Below are 17400 nucleotides of genomic sequence, written 5' to 3' on the forward strand. Positions count from 1 at the left end.
GTTCAGAGAAAGTAAATGTTAGAAAGCAAGGAAATGGACAGAACTGAAGGAGTTTATGGTTGCAAGGAAAGGCTATTACAGAAATGTTAATGATTTATAACAGAAAGAAAGGAAAATCCTTTGGTAAAAAAAAGGAAAGAAAGGAAAAGAGAAAGAAAAATAAAGAAAGAGAAGGAAAGACAGAAAAAAAAAAAGGAAAGAGAGACAGAAAGAGAGAAAGAGAGAAAGAAAGATAATATTAAAAAATCCCAAAACTAACACCCACCCACCCACCACCACCACTCCCCAAAACCAAAAAAACAATCCAACCAATCAAGGAACAAAGCCGAACTAAATCCAAAAACCCACAATCAAATAGCGACCAATAGAACAAAAACATACAGTAGTAATTTCAATGCCTGTGTTAGCTTTCACCATCCACTTTCTCGTATGAAAAATGTCTCAGAATGTTTCTCTTTGCACTAATTGTATTGCTCTCCATTATCATTACAATTAAGTGTTGTTGCATTGTCCTACAGAGGCTGTGCAGCTTGAAGGGAGATGCTGCCTGGGAACCCACATCCCAGTGACTGTAATTGCCTGAAAAGCAGACTTACCATCAGCAGCAGGAGTAAGAGGCTCAACAGCTAAGGGTTCAAAGTGAATCTTTGAAGATTCTCTTCCTGATGTTAATGCTGTAACTTTGGAAGCTGCCAGTGAGTAGAGATCCATAAAATGTCTAGGCACGTGCTTTAAATAAAAGTAGAAGGAATCATTAGTGCTAGGCAAGCTACACTTAAATGCCAAATAGCACACATCCAAATTTTTCACAAAAGACAGAACTTTTTTTTAGCAAAGAGATCAAATACAGTTTGTAAGCCAGGCAGAATGTCAGTCCCAGGACTTAAACTCAAAAACATCTAACACTGGATTTTCTATTTTTTCTAGAATATTGAATATTAAGATCTTTGAGGAGCAGGGAATGAGTCGACACCCTAGTTAGAAGATCCTTTGATGAGATGTTTTCAAGCATGCAGCACAACACTGAGCTCTTGATACAATTTTTTTCATTTTATTTAAACACAAGACTCACTGCAGGTTCAATTTCTGTTCACAAAAAATTGCCACACAGTTTCAGGCTAATGTTCACACTTCCAAGATGAGTCAATTTACTAATCTTTCCACTCCACAGCAAAAAAAGTAACTTGGCAGTAACAAAAGAAAGATCACAAACCTACAGACCTCTGAAAACAGTCTGATTGCACTATAACTGGAAAAATGTAACTATTTCTATGTATGCAGCGGAAGAATGTCCCAGTTTTGTTATATTGATTGGATTGATGATAAAGTTAGCATGACAAGAGAGCACAGATGATTTGGCAGTACCGGTAACTTTGTATCTGTCCCAAGTAGTCTCAACTAATTGCTGAAATTATTGGTCTTCTTTACAATGGTTAATCACATTTTACTTGTTATAATTTTTCCCTTCAGATAGTATGACACTGGTCTTTTGAATGTAAACCTGTGATACAGACAAAAATCAGCTTGGTACCACAAACAGGGATTTACAAAGATTTTTGTAGTTTTTTCCTTTCCTTGGTTTCACTTTGCTGATTTTCAGAAAAGATGTTAACACAGCTAAAATCAATCAGGTTATTTCATTGCGGTTTCTAGGAAACAGCAGTGGCAAACTAACCCATATCACATCTTTTGTCATCAGAAACAATCTCCAAAATGTCTTGGTGGTGTGGTTCTAGTCCTAAAAGAGGATTCTTGTAGATTATAAGGCCTTTAATTGAAATGTGCTCATCACAGACTAACTAAGGCAGTTCTAGAGGATGTGCCTGCAAACAACTCCACTGTCTTTAATGACAAGCCTTCCTAAAGTGATTCCTAACTCTTTACCTCACTCAAGATTACAGGATTGCCCTTAATACAGTTTGGCATAGAGTAAAACTAAAATCCATTAGGTGACCTCTTTCTATAAAAGGCAAACTTTGTAATAAAACCTCAATCATGAGCTTGGAAAGGAATCAAACAGGAACTAGAGATGAGGGCAGAGGAAAGAGAGAGGGAAAAGGGGGAAAGAGAGATGGGGAAAGGGAGAAAGAGGAAAAGGGATAGAGAAAAGGAAGCTCATGGTGACACAGACTGTGAACCATTGGTGCTGTTTGTGTATGTCCTGAGTTACCAAGTGCACCTGAGGCTGCCAGGTGAACAAGAACTTTACAATTCTGCCCCACCAGCGAGCTCCCCAGCACATACTCTACTATGTTAGTTATACCACAAGCACTTTGTGCAAATATGAAATGCAACGTTTTGTGTTTCTGATTCTCTTCCAGAGAGAAAGAGGGAACAGGCTGCAGATGCTTCTGCAATCATTGTGAGGTCACATAGAATGGGAGTTGGGATGGGATAAAAAAAAAAAAAAAAAAAAAAAGAAGAAGCAGCATCCACTACCAAATTAGAAAAGCAGGATTTAAAAGCTGGTGATTGCTACAGTGCCTCCTGTGAAAAGATGCCATCCATGGAACCTTTTGTGCAGCTCTAAAATGGATCATCACTGTACTGTACTGGGGAAACATTTGTAATTCTACCCCCTGACGGAAAAGTTCATCTGTGCTAATTAAGCTTCACAGGACTCTCAAGGCATTACATATTCCATATTTCCATCTTTTAGTGTGGAAACACGATAATGCACACATAATTTATAACTTCATCAGGCATGTACGCAAGCAAGAGAGAACAGTGAGAATTCTCTAGCTTAGAATCTGTCTTTCTTGAATGTTTGATTTTGTGACCCTGATACTGCAATTATATACTGCATTAGAACAGAAAATCCACAATAAATTGGAAGGCATTACTGCAGAAATTTACATGTTGTATGCAATACTTACTTTGTCTAAGATCTTTGCAATTTACTTGATTACCTGCTCTCTCTCTAATTCAGACAGAGAAGTACAATGAAAGAAATATGTTCTCACTCTGCCTTTTGTTCTCTCATTGGGTAAAAAAAATCTGTCTTGGCACTTATATATTCTGCACAGCTATAAAGACTAATGGATAGTTTCTGCAGAAGAGATCAAACTTAAAAACAATGAGGAGGCATTGCACTGAATCTATGTTCAGAGATGAAAATATGGCATGTTTTCTGTTAATTTCTCTTTTTTTCCCACTCATTGTTTTGTCCTAACAAAATTAGTATTTTGAAATGTGCGAGTCTTTAAACCCATATGAGCAAAATAGCTTCTATATTTAAACATTCTAAATAGCAGTTTCTTTTAAATGAGGAATGCTCAAAACCCCACAATTGATTCTAGAACTGTGGGTTGAAAAAAATCTGATACTGACCAAGAAGGAGGATGAAAATCTTGTCTTTATTGTTTGGTTGGTTTTGTTTGTTTGTGGGGATCTTACTTGGTTTTAGTTTTGTTTGCGTTTCTTTTTTTTAATTAGTCTTGTGTATATTAGTGGGAAAAAAGAGAGGGAGATAGAAGAATATTAATTTTCAGGTACATATACTTCTGCCATGTTTGTATTCCCATCAGTTATTTAATGCTGTAACTGCAAAACTAAAAGTTACCATCATCTCTGAAATACCATGTGCAAGAGTATACATGGAAATTGTCTTTCAACTGCTGACTGCAGTAGTTTTGAAGCTTTTTGCTCTCCACATGCTCAGAGCAGTCTATCTGCCCGTTGTGTCTCAGATGCCAAAAATGAAAGAAAATTTAAAAAAGAAAAAAATTAAACAGGATTGGCTTTAGACTCTAACCGGGAATGCCATAGCCTCTGGCCTGTCCCTCACTGCTTCCTCTGAAAGGGTCTCCAGCTGCAGGCTGGGGAGCGGCGTGGCTGCTGCAGCACCTGGTGCCACGGCCTGCTCTCTGGCCTAAAGAGAAAAAACCCCAGCATCAGTGGGAATTCTCCTTCAGACACACCAGCTGGGATGAACTGGGTCCCCTTGAGCCCATTGAGTGGACTTGCATTGATCCGTGGACCTAACATCCATGAATAAAGAACAACTGATTGAATTTTCATCTCTAATTCACAGTGCTGGGTAAGAATGCTACCAAAACAAAAAGACCCTTGCCCTGGTCAGAAAAGAGAAAGGCCAAGGACATGGCACATATGTATTATTGTAAAAACACGGCAGTTGCTGCTTGACATTCACTTCCGAAGTTTGAAAGCAGCCAGTATGAAGATGGTGGTGGCACAAAGGAAATTTTCTATCAGCACGGTTTGCTGTAGGTGAAACATACACTTTAGGTTTTGTCACGTTCCATGAACATTAAAGGAAAAAGAAAAGATATCTGAAAATATAATTAGCAACAGTTTTGGTGAACGCAGAAACTAAAATAGAGAATCCCATGTTGCTAGGAATTAAAGATGTAGTAAGGGAAATCGACACTCCAAGGTAAGGAAAACACTTCTTTTGCTCTATGCTGCTCTAGATTAAAAACAGTTACGAAACCATCTGCCATTAGAGCTAGAGTTGAAAACAGTCCTTTCTCCTAAATAATTAATAGGTACATCTTTATTGGACCTTCAAATAGTCCTATACCAGGGCACAATTGTACAAGTCAGAGAGAAAACTTGAGATTACTATTAAGTTTAAAATATGGTTTTAAAAAATACCATGGAAGTTTCTAACCACAGATTATGATTTCCTGCCTTTTCTTTTCCTGTTTATGATGCTTCATAGGTTAAAATAGCAGACACAAAGCCAAATGTTTTACGGCCACCAAGTATGTGACCTCTCATTATTCAGCAGAGGGTTAACACCGTAACAATTGCCAATTTTTCGTGTGTTCCATTAGTCTTCACTTGTTAACCAGAAATAATGTTCAGTGAGGGAAGGAAAGTGAATTTTGTCATAACTTCTACATTTAGAACAAGTTGTGTGTGTACTACAAACTTGCATTTTATTTCACTGTGGTTTTTTATGATGGAAGAAGTTGAGGGGGGAAACTTCAACACTAAGGGAAGGAAGTTGCTTTGCAGCAACTTGTCTCTTCCCCCGCGAATAAGCAGTTGTAAGGCTTTGGCATGTTTGGAAACACAAATCAGAGGGAATACTTCAAATTCTTACCTCATTCAGGACGGCCTCCACAGCTTTCGTATGATTAATGATCAACTCTTTGTCTCTATTACAAAAGAAAAAACAAAGCAAAACAACAAAACAACGGAGTAACTTTATGGAACTGAAACTCTATCAATGTAGAAATTAATGTTCTGCTACTTTATGGCTGTCATGTCTTGTAAAATAATTGCTGATTATTATAACAGTTATAAACTGTTGATTATATAACAGTTATAAAGTGTTACGATTTTCCCTCTTTTTCATATCTCCAATGCAAGCCCTAAAAATAGTTAATGTACACTATTTGGTGCATTTCCATATGAAAGATGCTTCTGTTGAGGATAAGCAATTCAAATAGATGTAATTATAGGCCTATCAATGAACAACTATCATGGCTTGGATACAGAGATCATAAAAAGTCTCTAGCAGGATGATATTATATTCTTGTATTGGAAAACACAGACAGATTCTGTTTATTTAATCTGCCTTGTTTGTATGTTCCAAAAGGAGAAAAAACCCCTATTTGTTGTGAAGAGTTGCTATAATAATGAAGGGAAGGGTAGCTTGCTTTGTTGATATTCAGCTGCTTTACACAGGGAAAAAAATGCCAGTTTTAAAGTCACTTCACGTTAAAATAACCTTTACTGGATCTGTGTATGGCCACAAGGAATGCTCTTTACTGTAAATGCCCAGAATAGTTTGGGGCAGGATGAAAACGGAAAGCTTTCTAGAACAAATCCTTCTGTAGGTGACGCCTGCTTGGATCAAATCATACTAAATAACATTCGGTATTATTTGATCATCTTAATTAGGTTGTTAAACATTTAGTTGAGGCCTATACGAATTGCATTCATTCCCTGGTGCATAAAACCCTTAAAGGTTCTCAGATGTTGTTCTTCAGAGGTTGAATGATCCCAGGTATGATGGGAAGTTTTAATTAACTAAAATTTTTTTAGATCCTAGCCGTGGAACAACAATATTCATAATAGATATTTCATACTAGGATAAGTATTAGAAAACAAAGTCTTCAAAGATTTATTTTTTCATATGGTGTAAAAATAGCTTAGTAATAACCTCCTTCAAGTCAAAGGGGCTCCTTTTGACTACCAATCTTTTCAAGACCAGTGCCTGAGCCTTTCCTTTTACTCTAGGTTGTCTTGTAGTGGTGTGGGGATTAGGGCTAAATCCAAAACTACCTGAAATCAGCAGGAAGAACTATCTTGTACCACAGGCAAGGCTAGGTCCAAAATGGGTTTCAGTCCCTTTGGTGGCAAAGACCTGTCCCTTAGATGATGCTTGTGTATTTACTATAAATAAATTGTATCTGTCTACAACAAGATGGTGTGGAAACACAGAGAACAAGCAATCATTTCTTAAATAAGCAGAACTTTAAGGATCTGCCAAAGAGATGTTGTCAGAGCAGTAAGATAGCACAGGTATTTTGTTTGCCAGTTATTTCAGCATCCAGAATTTGAAGAACTATTATGGGATAACTGCATAAAATGTATGACCTAGTATTTTGAACTAACACTTTTCGTTTTAGAAGACTATCCCTGAATTTAAAAATAAAAGAGACAGAAGTCCTTTTCTCTTCTAACCTTATACTGTCCAGGGCTAAAAGCCTGCCCATGGAAGTAGGAACTGAAATTTTTATTCATTTTAAGTGACATCCCCCAGGCCCCAGGGCTCACTTTACTCCCTGTTTGAGGGCAAGTTCTGCCTCCTCGAGAGTCTCCCGCAGCTGCTGCTGGTCCTGCTCTGTGCCTTTCAGGAGTCTCTTCTGGTGATCCAGATCTTGGTCTCTGCTCCTCAGCTCCTCCATTGCATTAGAGAGGCTCTGCCAGCAGACAGAGAGCAGAGTTACTCTTTAGCCCAAATAAACTTCACTTTATGCCATTGGCTACTGACCAACGTGGAAGACAAATTGATTGCAAAGTAGATTTGGACAACTGCATACTAAGGTTTTATGAATTTCCTAGCAAAAGAATTACTGACTCAGAACCCCCCTAGTTTTTAGTATATTTGCTATGTATAAGTGTATTTTAGAAAACAAAATTATTGTAGGCAAAAAAACCCAAAACAAACCTCCATTGAAAAGTTTTTTCTTAAGTTGTTAAAAATAAAACATAGATAGCTTAAAAAAAAATTTAAAAAGGAGTCTTTGAAGTGTTTTCTCAGTAGCCTAAAATTCCAGCAGACTGAGTAGTGTGTGTGTATTTACTCCTGTTACTTTATTTACACAAGGACTGCACTATTTGGCTTATTTAACAAAAGGTAAAACTCGGGTGACTGTTCCAGAAGAATAATCTTACCATCAGAGATACATTGGAGACTTGGCTTCTTTCTGTGTCGATATGTGGGCATGATTCCAGTATACTACTCAGCTCCTGAAGCCGTCGCTGGTGCTCTTGTAAAAGCAATCTTGCCTCCTGCTCACGCTGCAAAGCATTATCTAACTCCTCCTGCAAATTGTCTTGGTTGATTTTCTGGAAAGAGAAACAAGCTGGGCCTGATTCTGTAACTATATTCAGTGGTTTCCCTACCACTGAGTGAGTTCCACTTGCAAACATACCAAATTCTAAAACAGATGCATGCTTAGGATTAGTCTTGAAGTTCTTTTAACATGAAGACAGATTACTGAACAGTAAGATGGCAGACCAGTTAATCACTGTGTTTTTTGTAAAGAGCATTCATGTAAAGTCTTGGCATTCATTATTCTATTCAAATTAGCACCCTAGGGTGCAAAACCTCAATATGTAGGAGGAAAAATATGCAGATCAATGTTCAAAATTTTAGTGAATAGCTTATTGACCCTTTTAAACTCCTTTGTGGACTGTTCTTGTCCTCCAAAACTGTTCCAGGAAAAAGAAGTAATTCTTCAAGGGAAGTCATCATCTGCATTTCAACTACAATCTAAAATGTCATAATTTTCCTCTAACTGTCCCAAAACACTAAGGGAATAAAACCTGTTGAGAAGAGAACTGAAGATGATCAGATATTTTTGAGTAAAAAAATAAAAATCCATTTTACTAGCTAGGAACAGGAAGGACAATGGGTGAGACGTCATCTAGCAGATATTCTCTGCTTGGAAGTGTTTGGATTAGGACACACTGACAGGTTCTACCAACTAGGCTTCAGGTTAGGGAACCCACAGCATTTCAGTAACTCCATCAGCAACAGCAAAGGACTCAGGGGATTTTGTGCATTTGTGCTACTGAGAATGTAGGAAAAGGCTTTTTTTTCCCCTGACATAAAGTTACTTCTTCAGGGAAACAGACCCACTAAAATTTGTATTGTATTTATTATAACATGCATCAACATCCATACAGAGTTTAAACTGCTATATTTATATTTCATCAACTTCTCATGAACATTCGTATTGAACACCCTGACTTTATTCCAGCTGACTTTACTCTGTTGAAGTGAAATCTTCTTTTAGGATACATAAGTCATCACATCAACATTTCCAAAAAATGGGAGAACCTGGACTGCTGAAGACCAAACTGCAATTTATACAGGACACCTCCTTCTACAAATCAAAAGGAAACTCCAGTGGAAAAGGGGTCTTTCTAAATACATCTGTCTTCTAGTTTAGTGACATTTACAAGGCAAGGTTTCTGGAAAATTCTGTTGAAAGTAAATAAATTCTATGTTTTCCAAAAGGACATAAATCAAAAAATGTGTAGAAAGGAGAATCTCTTTTAAGCAAGAGAGCCTCCAAATCAAATGCACTTACATGCTGAAGTTCATTTGATTGCTCTTGCAGCCTGTGGGCTTTTTCAGCATCTTTTCGCATCTCATTGCAACTCCACTGGCATTCTGCAAGCTGCAGGTGCAGTGAGTGGGACTCTACCTCTGCTGCATGAAGCCTTCGTGAAAATTCAAATATTTCTTGCTGCAAGATTGCTATGTTTCTCTGTCAGCATACAAAAACAAGTTGATGGGCTATAAAATCTGCTATTTTAGCAATAAAAGAAATCATATTTATGACCCAAGAAAATGAAGACAAAACATAATTTTTTCCTCCATCTCTAAAAGACATACACAAGGGCAAAAGTTTGAACCTGTCACCTACCAACCCTACCAAGGGCTACTGCAAATTCTGTTTACAAAGAAGTACTATTTTCACCTAAAGTCTACTATAAAAGATTATTGGAGAAAGAGTTTATCCTTTCATTTTGGTTTAAGGGAAGAAGGCTATCTTTACTGAAAAAGGATGGTAGACATGAGAAAGTAGAAAACCATAATAAAACATTTACATCAAGCCAAAAGCAAATTTGTTCTTATAAGCTAATACAGATCTGATAGAACTTGAAAAAAACCCTTTTACTTGGATACACTAAACCTCCTCCAAAAATTCTTTGTCAATAAAAGAAAAGACCTATTTACACCCTAATGTGTGACAAATCAACTTCTGAGTGTCCATATAGGGGTACTTCATTGTCATGGACTCATCACCAGCCTGAAACAAAATAAATGGTGCTTTCCAGGGAGCTTCTCTGTTGCTTCTGTAAACCTTCTGTTTCCATGAAGGAGGACTGTAAATCTGCTTACTGTGCTGGGCAGTCTGTCATACAATCCAGCTTCCAGGGCCTGGGCATTTACTCTGCGGAGCCCACGAGCCAGCCTCTGTATCAGGGAGTCCCTCTCCAGGTAAGCTCTGCACCCACAAGGTTTCCCTTGAACTGTCTCCATCAGTATGCTCAGGTTGTCCATCAGTTTTGCAAAGCAGTTCCTGGCTGCCCTGATAAGGGAGTGTCCAGAAAGCCAGGAGCATGCATCTTTAAGAAACAACAACAAAAAAGAAACATCAAGCAGTTTATTAGTTCCCATTTCTTGTAATATCATGTTCTTTTGCATTTATACAGGATGGAACCTGTAAATATTCTGAAACACAGAATACTGATTCTGAAACACTGTTCAAACTTTGCTTTTAAAGGATATGAATGAAAATTACTGAGAACAGCATGATCAAAGAAGAAAGTGCCTGAAACTGAATCTAAGCACATTTGATTCAAAAACAACTTTTATACCAACTTAGTGTTTAGCCTTCTGGAAAATGCATCACCTTGTCTTTCTCCTGCTATTTCCCTTTATTCACATAAATTATCCCTCTTCTAATATCCTTGTCTTCTGTGACAAAATTGTGGGGATTCTGGAACTAGAGATTAATAAAGAACCAGGGATGGCAGCAATGCAGATGAACCAAGGGAGCCTGTATCAGTTCTCACTGTAAATAAACTCCAGAAACACTTTCCAGCCTTCTGCTTCCATGGCTATATACAATGAAAGGATAAAATATCCTATCAGTTGTTAAAGAAAATGAATCTGTTCCAACAGTACAGAGATGTGATCATTCAGAGAATGCAGAAGAGGTTTACCATTTTACCCTGCAATAAAATTACTCCTTCAGGGAAAGAGCCCCACTAAAATTTGTATTGACTAGCTCAGGATATAACCTCGCATCAAAGGTGTCTATCATAATATTCAGAAATATCTCTTCAGAGCTATGATCCAGAATGGTTTAGATAAAATCATCAAAATGGAAGTGATATGACCACCCTGACTTTTTTATTTTTTTGATAGATTTCTGCTACAACAATATACTGTTAGAATTACCTTGTTTGCTGAGAACATCGTCTAGTTCAGAGATGGAACTGACTATTGCAGTATAGAGGTTAGAGCTAGTCAACCAGTCAAGTGCTTCAATACAGTCAACTCCTTCCTCTTCAAAACCTGGGAAACAGAATTGCAGCTAGCAGGATAAGTGAATCACTAGGATATGGCACACTGCTACCTCCAGCTCTTTCAGAAATTAACCAAAAATAAGCATATAAACAACAAATTAGTCAGGACAATTTAGACCGTTTTAAGCATGCTTCCAGAAGTACTAAAAAACAAAAAAAGTAGATGAACCTTCTAATGTGGAAAACATTTTTGATACCATTTATCCTTGCAGAGGGAAGTATAAACTGGTCTGGCAACAGAAAGGGGCAAGTAGATATAATCTCTGAAGAAAATTTCGAAATCCCATGCTAATATTTCACCTGAATCAGAAAGCAATTTTTGTGGGTCTTAGTAGTAAATAAATATTCAAAATTATTAAAATAAGAGGAGGAAATACCTTTTCTAGGGGAAAAAAAAAAAAAAAGGTGACAGTTAATAATTCAGGAACATTGCAAGATATTTGCCACAGAGAAGATGCTGTAGCACCTAGTTCTGAAATCCATAACACAAATATCAAAAATATCAGACAGTGTTGAGCTCATGTGCATAATTGCAATTTTACCTGTAATGCTTAACACATGACTAGGCATTTCCTCATAGAATGAAATATGTTTGTCAAGCAACGTAAAAATTATAAATCCATAAATAATTTGTACAAATGTCATGAAATATATCTTTATGCCCCAGCAATAATAATAATAATCTTGCTTTTGTTTTTATTCCCTAACCATGTAATTTGACCTAAGAATATTTCACTTACGTGACACATGCCTGCCTCTGGATTCTCCCACACAAACTTGAATTCCAGTGCATCCTCTGGAGGCATCTGTCCAGACCAAAAAGGTACAAGAATATCGGGCCAGAGCCCTCAGCCTGTTAGCAGCCAGAACTGCAATCACAGCTCTTCGGAAGACATAAACCAGGTGCTTGGCTCTTCTCTGCCTCAGCCTGCCTTCGCCTTGGCTGTTTTCCACGTTAGTAGGGAGAGCATAAAGGAGGCTGATGATCTTCTGGTTCAATAATTTGTGGTGGTTCACCTGCTCCTGGAGAATGTCTCTTTGGCAAGACACAGCGCACAGTCTGCCGTAGAGAGGACACAGGGCCCCTGACAGCAGTGCACAGGCTGCCAACAGGGAGGAGCGTGCCTTGTGAGCATTTGATAATGTATTTGTCATGGAACTGTTTTCATGGGCCTGTTTCTCGCAGGTTTGTTCAAGGCCATACAGATTTTGCCTGGTTTTCTGCACTGTTTCTTCACATTTCTGCAACAGAAACAAACCAAACAAAACCGGAAGAAATATTAACTAGATAGTTTTTGCCTCGACAAGAGCAAAAAGAAAATTCTTCGTTTTGCCATTCAAATGATGCATTAAAGGAGTCAAAAATTCTTAGTAATGATGGTGATGAAAGTATTTCTTCTAGAAAACAATTACAGAATCAGATATATGAAACCACAGCAATGGTAGGGGGGAAACTGACATGATCATCAACTGCAAATTGGACTCCTGATTTCTAACAACATTCAGCAATATGGTGACAGCTCACAGAAGGTCCAACGCTGCTTGTCTGCCCACAATAGAGTTCGATGAGTTGACTTAACAATAGTAGTAACATCCTCCAATTTCAGAGAGAGCACTGCTCTACCAAGCAGAAAGCCAGTGTAAGTGAGAGGAAAAAGGTAAGAAGGCTGGAACATGAGACTAGACAGATTAAATTTTTCAGCATGCAAAGACTTCCAGCCCTGAAATCTGCATCAACTACAGCATTATTCTGTGAAGTAAGTTGCAGCAACTCACAAATAACAAGGGACATCTATTTCCTTTATTCACAAGACTTTTAATTGAAACTGGTGTGAAGGAATATGATGGTAAAGACAGCAAATGGTGGTTGTGGAATAATGGGTAACATTTTGGATTGCAGGATTGCAAATAACTCATCTAACAAGCAGTGAGAGTTTCACACTTTAAAACCACTTCTCACTGTAGTATCACTAAAGCAGAGTCATTACCACTGTTCTTAGGATCAGTACATATGCAATTAAATTTATCCACAGGTAACACCACATTACTGTTACTCCATACAATCTCTGCAAATGATGATGCTGAAAAAGTAGCTGCTGCCCTCAGAAATCCTTAAAAAAAGGAAATTCGATCTTACAGCTATAGCATTCTCAGAAAAAAAATACTACCCACTGTAGATGAAAGCAGGCTTCTCATGACAAATGCTTCAAAAAAGTTATTTATTTCTTATTTTAAATGATGTTAATATTAGCACAGTGATGGGTTGGTTTGTTGTTTGGGCTTTTTTTAACTTTAAAAATATACTTAAATTCCCAAATGACCTTAAACTGCTAAGGGGCTTAAACTACTGAAAAAATCAATTAAATGGTACAAGAAAAAAAAAAAAAAAAAATTAGAAGTTCCCAGCACTATACCTGGGCTCTTGCATGAACTTCTGCAAGGATATTTGAGTACTGCTCTTCAAGATATTGCTTTTCTTTCTGCCAGCAATGTTCCTGTGCTTTTAACTGCTCAGACATTTTCTCAAAAGCATCCTCCTGCTTCTGCTGAAGTTCCTTCAGAGTGTCAGCCTTGTGCTTGCAAATATATTCTAGGTGAGATATCTGTGTGACAAGCATTTAAGAAGAAATTATTGTTTACCGTTTCACTTTGAGTCACGCACAGACTATTCCAGCATAAAATCTAAACTGTAATTTCTTCAAAATTTTCATTAAAACTAAATAAAACCCTTTTCATAGCAGATGAATTACTTGGTTCTCCAAACAAAACTGAAATATATTTTGAAACAAAAGATTTTATTTGGTTTCGGTTCTGCCATCCTTTTACCACCTTGTAGATATTCGTCACCTTCTTTGTAGGAAACCTGAGCCAGACACTTCAAACTTGTTTTTTAAACAACTCTGTTAAATTTTAGTCCATTAGTAAATTAGGAATCCAAGTATATACTTTAGAAATGTGAAATGATTGCACACAAGAAATCAAAACAGCATTTAATTTTTTGTTTTGCTTGGGGTTTTTTTGGGGGAGTTGTTGGTGTTTTTTTTTGTTGTTGTTTGGTTAGTTTTTTTGTTTGGGAGGGTTTTTTTTGCTTTTTTTTTTTTTTTTTTTTTGGTTGAAAAGCCAAGACTTTCCAGATTATTATTAAGTTTTTAAACAAGTCCAGGGAATTCTAGCATAGAGAATGTTTTCCTTACAAATAGCTCATGAGTTTATGATGTGTTTTCAACAAGCATGAAGGGATACACTCTTGTGGTTTAACACTTCACCCCCCATGCAAATTAAATAGAGGCATGAACCAAGCCAACAATGATCTCCAAATGCACACACCTGCACTTTGTTACTAGAAAGCATCAGCAAGACACATCCAGATAGATCACTCTGAGCTGTAGGAAAAAAGGTTTTGTGCAACACAGTCTAAAATCCCAGAAAAGCTGCTAAGTACATGAGAAGAGCCCTAGAGACCTCCCAAGCAGTCTCAGTAACAAGGCTTAATTAAAATGCAAGAACAGGGAGGCACAAACCCCAGAAACACTGCCAACAATATCCATCTCCTTCCCTTCCCATGTCTTTCCTTCTCCCTTTCCTCTTCTACTTCAAAAGAGAAATAAACCAGAAAACAAAGTCAAACCCTGAAGAGTGGCTTAGCTACTCTCAGCTTAGTCTCTGGACCCAGCTGACCTATTTTAAAAGGGTTTTATTTTTCCTAAAACCACAGGGTTTTCTGGCAAGAAAGGCCACATAAGCTCACTTGCATTCATATCACTCAGAAATGTACAGCTCCTCCTGCACACAAATACTGACATGTTTTAGAATAGGTATTTCCATTGTGTTTCTGAATAAAAATGTCAGAATCCGAAAGTTGCAATTAAACAGAAAACCCCACACTGGCATTCTTTCAAATAGCACATCTGAATCATAAACACATAATTTAAAGATGGTATTCCTGGAGAAAGTGTATTTTGCTATGGATTATGGTAAAACAAAGACTTGCTTTATGACTGTAAATGACTACATTCTGTGAATTTCTTCATCAGTAAGATGAATTTATTATCTTTTAATGAGGTCCCTGTGGCTGGTATCAGACAATCCTTTCAGAATGTCCTGCACAGAAAGTGGAGCTGAGAGACTTGATGCACACTCCAGTCACATCTACATGCTCACAGCAGCAGCATCAAGCTGAGCAGTGGACCAGCCATAATTAACGGTGTTCATTTGTTAATGTCCAAATCCTCTTGGGGGGATGAATATCACTCCTTTTTCTCCTTTTTAACGAGCCTGCAGTGTGCACAAATGTCACTGAGCTCCGCAGAGGCAGCTGATGCCTGGGGACACTCACCCTCTCCTTAGCCTTGTGGAAGTTCAAGATCAGGGCTTCAACATTCTCATGCAAGAGAGCACAAAGCTCTGTCCAAGGTAACTCTTCCAGGGCGACCTCTGAATGTTTGGCAAGCACATGGGCGTTTGCCATGCTCTGGTATAAGTTTAGGAGGATGGACACATCCCTCTGGAACACAAAGAAGAATTCGTTGCTGTAGCTGGGCAATGTTCAAATCAAAAGAGATGCATCACATGTGCAGTAGCAGTGCTGCATGCAGCTGATAACAAGGCCTCAGAGCTCATTCTCACAGCTTTCCAAAATTCCTGTGTTCATTTCTAATAATTGCTGCCATAATATTGCATAATCTTACAGCAGAGTAAGAAAAGTGATTTGACCAAATTTATCTAATTAGACACAGTATGCCTATAAAGTATGTGAATAAATCCCAGTCCTGTGGGGGCCACAACATTGACCTGGCACAGATAAAAATTTCTGTGCTCTTAGTGGATGCAATTCATTCTCCCTTGTTAATACTCTGATGTGCATTCAAACTGTGCCCCCACACAGCTGCACAGCACACAGAAAACTGTCCAGTTGGCTAGGCAGCACAACACACTCTAAATTCCTTTAAAAATTTGTTTTGCATGGGTTATATATGATTAAATAGCTGGCCAAAATAGGCCTACAGCTCCATCAGTCACACTCCACAAGCCATGCCTCATTTCTTTACAGTGATTTTAATCAGTGGCATAATAAATTGATTCAGGTTATAAATAAATAAGCATGCAGTAAAAATTCAATTCTTCATAATTTTAGTGCATACAAGTGACTTAGAAACTTTGGTTAAGCTAATAGAAAGCTGTTTCTCAAATGCCATGAGGACAAAGTATGTAAACAACCGTAACAGTACAGTCAGAGATCAAGATAAGATTCTCAGACTAGAGTGGAAAGAACATATTCAGGGAACATAAAAGTGGTATAAAAGATGAAAAAATACTGTATAGGCCAGGAGAGCAGGAAGGGAAAACGAAGGGAAGAGAACACACTGACATTTTCACACAATTTTGGCATGGGTATAGCGAGGACCAACAGCAATATATTAAATGTTACCTCTACTTAGTTCCTGCTACAGTCTTCTGCTTTTTCATTTTGGGAAGCAAAATCAAAGCTGTCTCAATGGAGTAAACAGGATCACATACAGGTGATCACTCCTGCTTCCCAAACACATACAAACAGCTTTGGGAAAAATACAAAGCCAACCAAGGCAATAAACATTTAATCTCATAAGGGAACCACTAATACAACTCTTCCGAAAATGCGTATTTTTATCCTCTGCTCAGGACAGTCCTGTGGTTTGAAATCTTTTGAATAAAACACTTGAAACAACCAGCTCTGTGAATATGACAATGAGACAATCCTGTTACTTTTAACCTTTCAGTAATATAACATTAATTTTGAGTACACCATTACATACTGTTTCCATTACCAGAAATCTTGATCCTGAATGAAATCTCGTACTGAATTCTTGTCATGTATAACATATAGTTTACTAAGGAATACAGATAAAAAGGAAAACCCTTACCACAGCAACAGCTAGCAAGTGTGGGAGGAGGTCTCAGAAGAGATCTGCCGGGATTACCATGGGAAACTACTGTGGTGTAGGGGCATGGTAATAAGATTCCCGCCGTTCCCTATGTCCATCATTTGGTGTACCCTCCCCAGTTAATGTCAGTTAAGCAATGGTACCATCCCAGGTTCTGGAAAGTTCTTTGTTCTAAGTTCTGTTATTGGTTCCCTCCTTGAAACCACTCCTTCCCTTATCTCCCATTGGTTTGTACTATCCCTATCCCTCCCACAAGATCTTACCCCATTGGAGGTATGTACCCCGACCCCACCTCCTCTCTCTCGGATATAACCCCTATCCCGTCCTTCGGGGGCGTCTCCGAGGGCTCTGGTCACCCAGACCTCGGAGTGCAGGCACTCAGGGCAGCTCCCCTCTCAAGAGGTTGTCTCCCTTTGCTCCTTTTACCTTTTCCTGCCTTTTCCTGCCTTGAATAAACCTCTGAGAACTGCAGCGCTCCGTGTGCCGACCCGTCTATTTGGTGGATTCGAGCTTTAGTCATCTGGGGCTCCTCAGGTGGCTCAATCATGTCACCTCCTCAGGTGGCTGAATCACTTGGATGCAGAGGGGGGATGTTTGGCAGGGAAACAGCCCTTGTGGTGAGCACTGTCCTGTATGGATCTATGGAAGTGGTCCTGAAGGTCCCTCACGA

General features: G+C 38.2%; 3 protein-coding genes and 1 long non-coding RNA gene across 4 annotated transcripts in view; 2 read left to right on the forward strand and 2 right to left on the reverse strand.

Annotated features, from left to right (window-relative positions):
- Positions 1-17400, forward strand: part of LOC137467702 (uncharacterized) — a 271260-nt gene that overhangs the window by 40707 nt on the left and 213153 nt on the right. The window lies entirely within an intron of this gene.
- LOC137467694 (serine/threonine-protein kinase PAK 3-like) overlaps positions 1-17400 on the forward strand; it is a 42351-nt gene that overhangs the window by 10066 nt on the left and 14885 nt on the right. The gene's annotated exons all lie outside the window — the stretch shown is intronic.
- On the reverse strand, positions 493-12001 carry LOC137467693 (coiled-coil domain-containing protein 171-like). Its single transcript, XM_068179128.1, has 9 exons — positions 11550-12001; positions 10682-10798; positions 9617-9843; positions 8799-8978; positions 7375-7548; positions 6754-6899; positions 5072-5126; positions 3755-3871; positions 493-729 (listed from the first exon to the last, which is right to left on the reverse strand). The coding sequence occupies exons 1-9, from the start codon at positions 11962-11964 to the stop codon at positions 493-495; spliced, it is 1668 nt and encodes a 555-aa protein (XP_068035229.1). The 5' UTR covers positions 11965-12001.
- LOC137467708 (uncharacterized) lies at positions 13335-15535 on the reverse strand. The gene is made up of 2 exons (XR_010995600.1): positions 15146-15535; positions 13335-13412 (listed from the first exon to the last, which is right to left on the reverse strand). It is a non-coding gene; the product is annotated as an uncharacterized lncRNA (long non-coding RNA).

This window comes from Anomalospiza imberbis, unplaced genomic scaffold, assembly GCF_031753505.1.
Source record: "Anomalospiza imberbis isolate Cuckoo-Finch-1a 21T00152 unplaced genomic scaffold, ASM3175350v1 scaffold_76, whole genome shotgun sequence".
Taxonomy (NCBI): domain Eukaryota; kingdom Metazoa; phylum Chordata; class Aves; order Passeriformes; family Viduidae; genus Anomalospiza; species Anomalospiza imberbis.